The following is a 13,036-nucleotide window of genomic DNA, read 5'->3' on the forward strand; positions in this document are numbered from 1 at the left end:
ATAATAAAAATAATACAGTAGTAACTGAAAGCATTTCTAGATGAATATAAATTCTTGTCTTATTTTTAAGTTCCTCCTTTTTTTTTAATGAATCCTAGAAATGTTTACAGTATTTCAAAATTGACACAATCTCTCCACTGCCTCAAAACAGCTGCCCACATAGACACAGTTGTTAACCACTGGTCAGGACATCTGTTAAGTGAAATATAAGATGAGAATATTCTGATGACAATCTATGTTAGGAACAAAGAATATCACACGAACAATTCTAGTTCTATAAATCTCCTAGTACACAACATTGTAGAGAACACAGTAACTAGTGTTGATACTTTGCCCTTTTTATATTGTGTGTATAAAAATCTAACACTTGAAAAGATCACTGACATAGAAAAATGTTGCTTTCAGAAAGCTAGCCTATAAAAAACAGTTGCTTATACCAACTAATATGTAAAGAATGCATAAGGAATATTACAGCAGCTCTACTGACTTAGGCAGAGTGACTGACTGTCCCCACCCCATCTAGTAATGATATTGGATTTTGTGTGGCATCTTCTGGAAAATTCTCAACTAATCCCCAAAACGCATGCAACAAAATTATATTTACTCTGTCATTTTAAATCATACCTTAAGCTGTCTCTCTGCAATATTATTTATAATTGAAAAGAATATTAAATGTATTTACATTAGCTGTTGTCATTAGATTTATATTTGGAAAAATATTTTGATATTATTTATGTATTTACCTTAAAAAGTGAATGTATAATGTAAACGTTTCTGTTACCACTGACAAAAACTGTAGAATTCTTTGTTCCTGCAATTCACATACACAAGCAAATAATTAATCAAAGTTTCTTCTCAATAAATCAGTTTACAATTTGAGGGATATTTTCACTTGGTACAGTTTCTAAAACATAGAAATGCAGTCTTATAACAGAGGCCTCACAACAGTATATGCTTATTGCTTCTCCTCCAGATGGGACAAATGGGATAATGCTGGATTTGGTTTACCTCATTCCCTTCCTTTTCCACTTACACACCTGTATTCCACTACAAGGCAAATTTGTGGACAAATAGTCTCCTGAAGTGCAAGTCATTAATTTTGTTTCATATATTTTCTGTATTAAAAATTAATTTATGACAACTAAATATATAAAAGTCTTTTTGTTCACTTGAAGTTTTGTGACTTATGCCAGCCTTCTTGCCCATCCTGTTAGATGTATCAACATTGATCAGTATAGCTCATAGCTCATGTGTTGTATTGTGCACTGCTTCAGTTTTCAGAGAATTATTCACAACAACAGCTGTATTTGCCACTCTTGCCTTTTTAACACACTGCTGTGATATTCCCATGATCTTTCAATTTCTTTCTGTTTTAGGCCCATGAAATAACAATTATGGGGCATTCCTTCTGTTAGGCCAAACACTAACAATAAGCAATATTTCTGTTGCAGAGGTCATCAACATTAGTACACCTCAAAGAATTACAAAATTTTGCTATATAAACTTCTCAACTTCTACAGATGATCATGCTTCTGATTTTTTCTGAAGGCGGGGAGAGGGGTGGTGGATGGTTGTATATTCATCTTACTATAAAATATTAACAAAGAGGTTTCAAATAATTATTTTAGATAAGAAAAATGATAGAACTCTTCATCATGCACCAATAGGTCTTTCTGCACCACTTGTAGAGAGTAGGTGCATTGAAATATTTTGTCCTTACATGTGATTCTCTCTTCAATGGCAGTTTGCTAGTTACTAGCAGGAAGTAATACTGATGGTAGTACAGATTTGAACGCTCTAATAATAATGTGACAAGAATGTATGTGAGAATATATTCTGAGTATTTATTGGAATAAGACTAATCCTTGATATCAAGTGGTACATTTTCATCCAAGCCAATCCTTTTACCTGCCTATTACTGCTGCTACCCTTCACATAACATCATCTGGGACCTTCTGACAATTTTTGTTTAGAATCAGAAAGAACATATATTCCAGTTGGCTCCTCATCTATGAGCTACTCTCCTCATTTGTGGTCTATTTACAGTCCTCATGCTAAACTTTCTTCACACAAGCAGAGATGTTTCAAGGGACCTGCTATATGAATAATCCATTTTGTGATATAAATGAGAAAATTAATGTAAATAGGCATGTAGCGAGAAGCTTTACTTAACTTTACTTATTAATGTAAATACACAGTGGATATCTGACCAATAGAACAACCACTTATAAAGGTATGGTGAAATGAACCACTGTATCAAAGCAGGCACATATTAACATTCTAGTAAATTACATCAACTTTTTGACAATTTGTTGCATCAGTGAAATTCAAAATTATAGAAAAAATTACTAACACAAGTATTTAATTGCACATAATCCCTAAATAAAGCACATAAATGTGTATTTGTAACCGAACTCTAGAAATCACGTTATAATCAATCTGAAATAATTTCAAGAAATATATCAAAATATTTCAGGACCATTTGTCAGTATGAAATAAGTGGTTCAAATATGCCAAATCAGATCAACTTATTGAGACACTTTACAGCATTCAGCTCACTACTTATCTAAAAATTACTAAGTAAGTAATTTCCACTTACAAATCTTAACTGCTAGTTGATGTGCGAGGCTGAGTAAAAATTAGCATAATAGAAATTAAAATAGTCCTTTTGACATGGAAATTTATGAGGGTTATATGATCATCCTTCTTAACTACGCTTATATATTTTAGTGGATCAGACCCCAATATGACAATCACAAAGTCAAGTTACACGATGCTGTGCTGGCGAGCTAGTGATACAATTACCATGTCCTAAAAGACATTCTGGGGCCTTAAAGGATAATCAATTTCTGTCACTAAATGTTTAGATAAAAGGAATTTAATTTGCCTTCCACATATGAAATTTTATGTGGAAATGTATATAACCTTCCTTTGAATATATTATCATTAGCTGTTATAAATTAGTGGGCAGACTTACTAATTATCTGTCTCCCAACAAATAGGTATCAGATGTATCTTAAATACTATGTAGTGTACTGGCAACATTCACAGATCCATATTGTATCCATCTTCAAGGCCATCACCCAGAAATACAATTCATATTTCTCAATTTTATTTTTAATAATATACTCATATAATATAAAATATATGGGGAAAAAATAAGTTAGAAATTGTTTGAATAGCATAATAAATAGAGTTCTTTGATGTGTTATTGCCACTATATCTTCAATTTGTGAATGCTCTATTACATGAAGTATAATAGCTATGGAAGGCAGTTTGTTTCATCAGCCCACAATTGACATTTGTGAATAATTTCACTGCTATCAGAGTTTCCTGAAAGTCAAAGTCCACTGCATGAATGGTGCTTGACTGCCTCAATGATTACATTACCAAGAGGATTCTACTGGGATTCATTCTGGTTGTTATACTAGCAAATTTCATTCAGTCCCCTTATTTTTTAAAAATAATCTATTTCGTAATTTGTATTCATACCACTACTTCATATGGGTAATCTGCTGCATGATAGTCTGGAGTTCTATCAGGTTCTGGTACTTGTCTTTCTGTGAATCACAAGATCAACAAAACATATGTTTTAGTTACATCAATGAAAGTTCATGCTTGTCAACCAGGTCTGAATTTTACATTAAGAAAAATATTCTGCATTACACAGTGGGGATATATGCCAGCTGTGCCACTTTATGTGGTCATTTCATTGGTTGTCTCAAACGGCTGCAAGATATTAGCAGGGACTATAGGAAGTTGTTTAATTTTGTATTGCATAGTGTTATTCATTTATAACTCAGTGTTGTTCAAGATTCCATTTGAGTAAGTTATGGATAAGTTCACACAGAATCATAACATGGTTAGGAAAATTTAGAGTAAATGAAGAAGAAAATTTCCCAGGGTTTAGTTTCCCAAAACAAATATTATTTGTAAAAGTAAGAACATCTGTTGTGTTAACAGACACAAAACCAAAATAATATTGACAAGTACTAATAAAACAGTATTTGAATAAAAATGAAGCTCAGCTTGAACAGTTGATTGTCCCTTAAACACTTTGCATAAGAAACTATGGTATTAAAGGGGGCCATTTGAACTGCTACAAAACAACTGAAACTATAGACTTCCAAAACAATAACTCCATACTCATTATAACCATGTGATTCATCATTGACATCTTAAGCCAGTGGAGACATGTAAAAACTAGAGGCTATAAAATAATCCATGCATGGGGGAGATCAGAGGAATCATTGTTATTCAGGTTCCCCATATATCTAGATTATAACAGTATCTGTGTCAACAGGGACTATTTTCGGCATCTTCTGTAATGACATGAGCTAGATAATCTCTTAAATACCACTGCAATCTCACTGTTGCCGCAGGTAAAGGTGGCATACTATGCAGTATTTGAACATAGCAGAAAGGCCATATTCTGGCACAACTACCAAATATCCTCCCCATATTATTTTCTTAAGTATTATAAGAGTTAACAAGATTGGATAGGTGAACTCTGGAGAGCACAAGTGATTCTTGTTGTACATGGGGGCTGTGCTCCTGCAAAATGGGGAATGTATAAGAGTCACCAATCCAGTAATTGAGATGATACCAAAATGTCAGCATCAAGTATTAACAGAACAAAAATTATATAAATTTTGGAGCTCAGCTTCAAGGAACAATAGTGTCAAAGGGGCTATGGTGCCATTGTTACTTTGTTATATGCAGTGTATTTCTTTGATCAGCCTAAATAAGTTTTGATTGGATATTGATGCCACTGAAATGAAACTGTGGATAGCATGTAATGGAGCCACCTGTACGCAAAAGATCCATGGGTGTTCTCAGCACCATTTGTAGTGGGTGTGATATCTTACAGCAAATAATAGATGGCAGCATGAATTACAAATGCTGACAAATAACAACACATTCCATGTCACATGTGTGAACATCCTACATGTTTCTATTACCATATGTAGAAAATTAAGATGGGAAAGTATAGATTGTCTTCTTTCATTTCATAATGTCCTTACCAAATAGCATGAATATCTGTTCAGACACTCTGACAATATATCAGGTGAATCTTCAATGTGTTTTGAGTATATTTCATATTCTGCTGCCTCCTGTGCTGGTCTTCTTTCAAATGCCTGGTGTGAAAAACACAGAACTACCACAATGTATGTTGTGTATTAAATGACTAAGAGCCAGTTGCTGGTTTGTCTGTATAGAGCCTCATGTGAAAATATTGTAATGGAGCACAGACATGTTCAGGAAAAACATTTGACATAAGGCTTATGATGAAGGAAGAAAGAAGAAAGCAGGGTATACCTATTATTTTATGAATGAAAACTCATGTTTTGAAGCAAATTTGTAGCAATTGTTATGTGGGACTGCATAATATAAACAATTAAACAAATTCACATTCATCATATATGTGTATAGGACATCAAGGTGATGGCATTAGCATGGAGGATCATGGGTAATGATACCATCATAAATGATTATCCTAGAAATCTCATGAATTAGGTCACCTGTCACATGGGTACTGCAGACTACAGAAAATTAAAAAGTACAAGTTTGGCTGAGCCTCCAATGTCACAAACCTGATATCAAGTGTCATAAATGTGTTTAAACATTTTTCAAAACATTATGTGGCTGAATGAATATTTTGTATAAGCACTGATAGATGGCAAAGACTTGATAGAAGGACACAATATAACTGTATGGTTTCTTCACTTAAAAACTACAGGGTGATTCTAAAAGGACTTTACAACTTTGAGAGTGTATAGAAATTTAATCAGAAAGCTTACAGAATCGGTTGAGGTGTCATTTTGTAGCAAAGAAATCAAGTTTGACTCAAGTTGTGCTGTAGTACCGAATTCCGTCACCGCGACCGCAAGCAGCAGTGCATTTCAAAATAGCTACTTTCACAGGTGCGGAGCGCACTCGCTGTGTGCTGTGGTTTGAAGAAACGAAATATGCGACAATGGTTCAACGGAATTTTCGCACCCAGTATGGCAAGAATCCTCCCAGTAGACCTACAATTTATTCTTGGCACAAGAATTTTGTGGAGACTGGTTGTTCTGTTTGCCATGACAAATCTCCAGGTCGCCCGCGTGTTTCTGATACTTTCGGGGAACGAGTGAGGGAGAGCTTTTTCTGTGGTCCTGCGAAATCAAAGCGATGTGCGTCTCGTGAGACTGGCATTCCACAACCGACCGTTTGGCGCGTGTTACGAAAACGTTTGCACTTAAAACCATACACATTTACCATTGTGCAAGAAATTACTGACGAAGATAAAGTGGCTCGTCAGGAATTCTGTGCACAAATGTTGCATCGGATAGGGGAAGATGAAACTTTACTGGACTACATAATCTTCAGTGATGAATCGACATTTCATGTCAGTGGTAAGGTCAACACCTGCAACTGCAGGATTTGGGGCAGCGAAAATCCACGTGCATCTCTGGAACATGTTCGTGACAGCCCAAAGGTGAATGTGTTTTGTTGCCTTAGCAAAGTTAAAGTCTACGGCCCGTTCTTTTTCCATGAGAGAGCCATCAATGGTATCGTGTATCTGGATATGCTCGAAAACTTTTTCGTACCACAGTAGGACGAAGATGGCCAAGAAGGATGCAGTCACTTCCAGCAAGACGGCGCACTACCTCACAGAAGTCCGGGATTTCCTCAATAACCGTTTCCCAGGTCGGTGGATTGGTCGAACAGGGCCAATAGCATGACCACCTCGTTCTCCAGATTTGACACCTCTCGATTTTTTCTTATGGGATTTCATTAAAGATCGTGTGTTTGTTCCACCCTTACCTGCCAATCTCTCTGAGCTCAAAGCTCGAATCACCGCCGCAGTTGCAGTAGTGACACTGAATATGCTGTATCGTGTTTGGCAAGAAATTGATTTCAGGTGGGATGTCTGCCGTATCACCAATGGCAATCACATCGAACGAAATTGACTATTTGAGGTAAAACTTGATTTGTTTTGCTACAAAATGTCACCTCAACCGATTCTGTAAGCCTTCTGAATAAATTTCTATACACTTTCAAAGTTGTAAAGTCCTCTTAGAATCAACCTGTATATTAAAATGGAAATAGAAATGTTATATTACACAAAAATTTTACTAAATGTTCTGTTTATTTCTTTAGTTTGGTCTCTCTTAATAACTATGGTAGAATAACATTTGCATATGTTGATAAACAGCAAATTGAGAAGATACTTCACCATATAGAGGTGATATATATGGTCAATATATGTATGTGTATGTGAGTGTGAGTTTGGGTGTGTGTTATAGGCTTTGTGTACATATGCTTGTGCACACTTCTGTATGTGCTTGTGTGTGCTGGAAAGGAAGACCATCTGTAGTCACATGCTGTTATTCAGTACTACATAAAAACCGAAATGAAGAAGATGGGTCATACATTTTGCAAATAAATATCTAAATAATTTACAAATGCCAATGACCAAAATTCTCGAACACTTAGGAAATTTGAGGTTCCACTGCCATGTTAAGAACAAGAAACTTGGTGGAAGGCCACCTGTGAAAGTGAAATGGAATAAACCAGAGATGTTAAGTTAAACTGAATGCAGTGGAGAGCATTTTGATTGTGGAATTGAGAGATTTGACTCATATTTAGGTTAATTGTTAGATTTTAGATTCTTTCATCATAAACTCCTATTGTAATATTGATAAAGTCAACTGATATTTCTTACATTGATTTATACAATGTAGTACTACACTTACCAGGAACAGCATCTTCATAAATCAATTCAAAAGGCTCAGTCTGCTTTGGCTTCCTTTAAACATATAAAGAAATTTAGAAGAATTGTTCAGTTTCCTACCATCTTTTATAGAAAAACTCAAATTTCATACAAAGTGTACAAAAAGAAAATCACAAAATATTAATATTAATTAAAATAATAATATTCATGATTAGAAGAATGATTTATTTGGCTTATGGGTATTTAAATTCTAACATTGTTTGGTAGCCCACTTGAGCACAGAATTTATGATTAATTTGTTATTCAAAACAAATGTAATTTATTTAAGACATCTTCATCTTCATAAATAACAAATCCTTGTCAAGACTTTAGTTTAAATACTGCTCTGGAGATGTTAATGGCATTGAATAAAAAATCTTGTATTCCCGGTGTCAAATCAAGCCAAGGCTAGACTGAGCATTGGCATAAATTCAGATAAGCCAGGAAGTATAAAAAATTACTATTTTGTGCATTTATATGAAGGAGGAGCCATAATGCAGCCATAAATTCTTTCCACTAATAGGGTATTGGATGCTATTCTGTGGGGATCTTAAGACATGAGTTTAATATAAAACTGACCTTATAACAAAGTACACAGCTACTGGTATTATCAGCAACAGAAGCAATGCAGACCACTCAGCGCCAATGCCACCTTCCTTTTCAGACAGAGCCTGATCAGGATGCTTCAATTTTGCAAAACTGGACTCATATTCACCATCCTGCCAATTGAGTGCTACTAGAGTCAAATCGTATAATAAGCCAGGTTCTAGGGGTCGGTTCCAGTAGACATCACCAGAAGTACCAGAAATCATTTTCCTATTATCACCAACTTTAAATAGCTGCTCTTCATCTTGAGGCTGAAACATGCTATGAAAATTTCAGCAACAGATCTGGAATTATCACCAAAAGCAACGTGATTGGCAATGATATATCACCATCTATGAACTGCCTTTACTTTCTCATGGACATTGACATCTTCAGCAACACATTCGGTAAAGAAAGTCATTATAGCATTAATAAAGATTCATTGTATTTGAGAATTCTTGTGACATTTCATAAATGGTCAAATATTATACTTGTACAAATGAAACACTTTTAAGTTTTGATACTGAGGTTGACCATAATCTTAGGAGCCGTAAATGTTACAGGCAAGACCCACCCAATAGAATATTTTGAAAAGGCTCTCTTCTCTGCTGCAAGACCTCTAATCCTCCTATAGGTTCATAACCTTAATAAGACACACATGCTTTGAGTCAGAATCCTCACACATTCAACACCTCAATTTTGATGAGAAACTTTTATTATCAAAAAGCCAGAGATATTTCTTTGAACCACTGATATTCTTAATAGAATTCTGGTTGTTGATGAGCACATCATAGAACTTTTCACGACTAAAGTAAAAGTTAACTTGTATATCACATTATTCATGACAGAGAAAACAAGTTAAATGAGAATTGATGTTCCAGGTACATAACACTGTTTCAGTGTGTTTCAATGGAACATTTTAAATCATTTAATCAGCTTCCACTTTACTGAAATATGAACACATCTGTCAGGAACAGGAGTCTTTCTTTACCCCACTTTTCCAAGCACTGCACCATGAAATCCTTTGTATACAACCACTGTTCAGACAACTCGGTCTCCTTTGAACTTCAAATGATATGAACAGATTTCATGCTTCAAATGACAAGGTTCTAACTAGCAAATTTGTCAAATTTGAATATTCCTTAATATTGGCCTCAGAGTAGCATTTTCTATGTACAATGGTGTCCTCCATACTAATGCATTTTTATATTCAGTTTGCTATTACCACTATATTCATGTGCTCATCTCTTGTGCTGTATCCGTAATTGGCCTTCTGGCCGTTGATACAGCACACTAATAATAAAGAATTGAATTGATTTATTGTAATTGGATGCTGAGTGCAGTGGTGATAGCTGTTTGCCTGTCCTTTCACACTCATGCATTCTGCAACTCACAAAATGGATTCAGAGTCAATCAAAGAGAAATATCAACGTGAAATCTACAGAAATAAAAAAAGACAGTAATGTCAGAAATCTCTCATGAAAGTAATCAGTAAAATTTTAAGTATCATTGATGCATATGAGAATGAAAAGTTTGTTACATGCCATCACTTAAATGTTAAAAACAATAAAAATGTGGACAATAGCAGTATCTCATAAAAGCGAAAGTGGTACATCCATCAATGAGATATGCCTTCAATACAAAGTTATTTATAAAGGCATCCTATGTTGAAAACAGCACAGCCAGGATTCTTACAGGTGTAACGAAACACGCTCATGTAAGTTGGTGCTCTTAACTTATTATGCACAACTAAATGAATTTTTAATGTGAAGTCACAATCATGAAGCATAATTCCTGAATCATGTAAGCAGACTCCTGTTTGATGTACAATACTTCAGTTATAAAATGTATGCTGCCAAAAAAAACATGTCAAGAGGCTGAACATATTCTGTTGTTCACTTGGGAAAGAGCAATACATACACATTTTTACCTAACAGAGAAAGTTTTACTTTTTCCAGATCTCTGTGACTAACCTGTGAATAAATTATAAGAATGATTTTTCATTGATTTACTCCAAATCAGGTTCATAAAACTGTCATAAGTAGTTGTTGATACTTCCATTGCTTACACACGTTTTGACAAAATTATTGCTCAAGTCAAAATATGCATCATCTGACCAGTGTTTTCCTTCTAAGTCTTTCCAAATTTACTTTCTAGTTCTTGGAACTTGACTTCATGTGCCAATAAAATTATTGGGATCATCTGTGCGGGTTCTATCGTAACAGATCTGCAATTGATCAAATTTTCTACATTCCCAAATACTAGAGTACAAGTGGGAGTACAATGAGACCGTACATCAACTACAATTACTACGGTAACCAGTTAACGCGGCTGATTGCCCGAGAAGATTGTATTGAGAGTACATCAACTGTTTATAGAATTTAAGAAAGCCTATAACTCAGTTGGAAGAGAAGCCCTTTACAATATTTTTATCGAATTTGGTGTTCTTAAGAATCTAGTCAGGCTAACTAAAACGTGTCTAAGTGAAACCTCTAGCAAAATTCGTGTACTTAAACATTTGTCCGATTTGTTTCCTATTCAGAATGGCCTGAAAGACGGAGATCCTCTATCGCTGCTGCTGCTTTTCAATTTTGCCTTAGAATATGCCATAAGGAGAGCCCAAGAAAATCAAGATGGTCTGGAACGGGACACATCACAAAACACACATTTTTTGGTTTATGCTGATGATATTAAACTGTTGCACGATAATATGAATCCTATAAAAGCGAAAACAAAAACACTCTTAATAGCTAGTAGGGATGTTGCTCTAGGAATAAGTGCTAAAAAAGGACAAAATATTTTATATGTCTCGGCATAATAATTCAGGACAGAACCAGGATACAAGGATAGCTAGTAAATCCTTCGAAAATGTGATAAAATTTAAGTACTTTGGGACGACACTAATAAGTCAGAATGACATTCATGGCTAAGTCAGGAGCAAATTGAATTTAGGGATTACTCGCTAACATTCAGTTCAATATCATTTGTCTAATGATTATGATATGCAAACGTGTAAATACGGGATGTCTCAGGAGGAAGGGTCAATATTATGGGAGGTCATAGTATCGGTCATTCTAAACAAAAAAGTGTACTTGTGTCCTATTCCGAACGGTTTCCGAGATAGAGCTATTTCACTGTACAGTTGCAAAATTGTTGATGAGAAAGAGATATTACGTACTGTTTCTGATACCTGAATTTATTGTTCAACTGAAAAAGTTGGTGAAGTTTACCTAGTATAATACATTTTCGAAAATTACACCGTCAACATCAATGCACTTTGCAACTCGTGTGAGGACATGGCGTGTTGCTCGTCTGAGTGCATCTTGACTTTCCTTTATGCGGGCGATGACATCCATTATGTGATCGAGCAATTCGACTGGTGTATCCACTTTTCTTCTGTACACTTCACTCTTCATCCAACCCCAGAAACAAAAATCTAATGGGGTTAGGTCTGGAGATCTAGGTAGCCAGTTAATGGTGCTACCACGACCGATCCACCGATTAGGGAAAGTTTCATTGAGATGTTGCATCACAAGTCGGGTATAATGAGAAGGGGCTCCGTCATGCTGAAAATACATAGCATTCCGTGTAGCCAAAGGAACATCCTCTAGTTGTTCTGGTAATCCACTTTGCAGAAAGTGTAGGTAATTTTGTCCTGTCATACGATCGTCGAACATAACGGGACCAATCAACGTGGCATCGATCATACCGCACCACACACACTAATAGAGAAACGACGTTCAAAATTTGTTTCTACAGTGCCATGTGAATTGTCGTGAGACCATCAATGAGAGTTTCGTGTGTTGTTGATTCCGTTACAGGCGATAGTAGCCACATCAATGAATAGTATTAATGGAAGCAATTGGCGATTAGTATGTAACCAATGACAAAATTATCTCGGAAACTGTTCGGAATAGGATACATGTATATATACACATTTTTGATGTAAATACGTCTATATTGTAGGGTCAGTGTTATTCGGCAAAAAGTGGAACGAAAAAGTGTGACTTCATTGTTATGTTACCTAGGAAACGTCATCTGTTTACTCGGCATTATTGTGTTACATCATTGCCGTCAATAATCCGCTTTCGTTATTACGTACGAAACGTCATCTGTATAAAGGAAATATTTAGATTAATGCCAATATATAAACTTCCTTTCCGTAAAGACGTATTTACGTCAAATTCTCCGGAACCGTGGTCCCACTGTCACTTTTTCCTTAGAATGACCGATACTGTGACCTCCCAGAATATCGACCCTTCCTCCTGGGACACTCTGTAGGGGAGACCCGGGCAGAAAGGGGAACTTAATTTTTGGAGGCATGTGGAAGGGACAATAATAAAGATAAACGCATGGAGGAACTTTGTGTGGATTTATTGTCTATTTGAAATTTAAAATGAGTTATTAGTTTAGTTCTACGAATTACAGTTTTTTAAAAATATTAATTTCTTTACAAGAATGTACCTTGCCTCATTTTGCCCCGTGCCCGGGAAAGAAGGATTATGGTTGATACATGTTTGAAAAAGTTGTAAGAAGACACAGATTATCTAATAATTATGACGTAGGATATAAAAATGATAAAGTATACAATGTAAAATGTCGAAACTTTACATATTTGAAATCTACTTAGGCCTAACACAGACAGCACACATGTGCATCTCTTCATCATCGTGACTACCAACAACTGCACAT

General features: G+C 35.4%; 1 protein-coding gene across 4 annotated transcripts in view; it reads right to left on the bottom strand.

The window, feature by feature from the left end:
- Positions 1 to 1,822: 1,822 nt before the first annotated feature.
- LOC110831292 (receptor-type tyrosine-protein phosphatase T) overlaps positions 1,823 to 13,036 on the bottom strand; it is a 54,508-nt gene continuing 43,294 nt past the window's right edge. For 2 of the 4 annotated variants that reach the window (XM_022067129.2, XM_087351393.1), the window contains 3 exons: positions 8,339 to 8,616; positions 7,743 to 7,795; positions 1,823 to 3,560 (listed from right to left, as the gene is read on the bottom strand). In XM_022067129.2, coding sequence (XP_021922821.1) covers positions 3,487 to 3,560; positions 7,743 to 7,795; positions 8,339 to 8,616 — 405 coding nt within the window. In that variant the 3' untranslated portion in view covers positions 1,823 to 3,486. The remainder of the gene's footprint in view (positions 3,561 to 7,742; positions 7,796 to 8,338; positions 8,617 to 13,036) is intronic. The other 2 variants (XM_087351392.1, XM_022067130.2) reach the window with 2 other exon arrangements.

This window comes from Zootermopsis nevadensis, unplaced genomic scaffold (assembly GCF_977971745.1).
Source record: "Zootermopsis nevadensis isolate Lab colony 2312 unplaced genomic scaffold, Znev_1.0 Znev_ptg000019l, whole genome shotgun sequence".
Lineage (NCBI taxonomy): Eukaryota > Metazoa > Arthropoda > Insecta > Blattodea > Termopsidae > Zootermopsis > Zootermopsis nevadensis.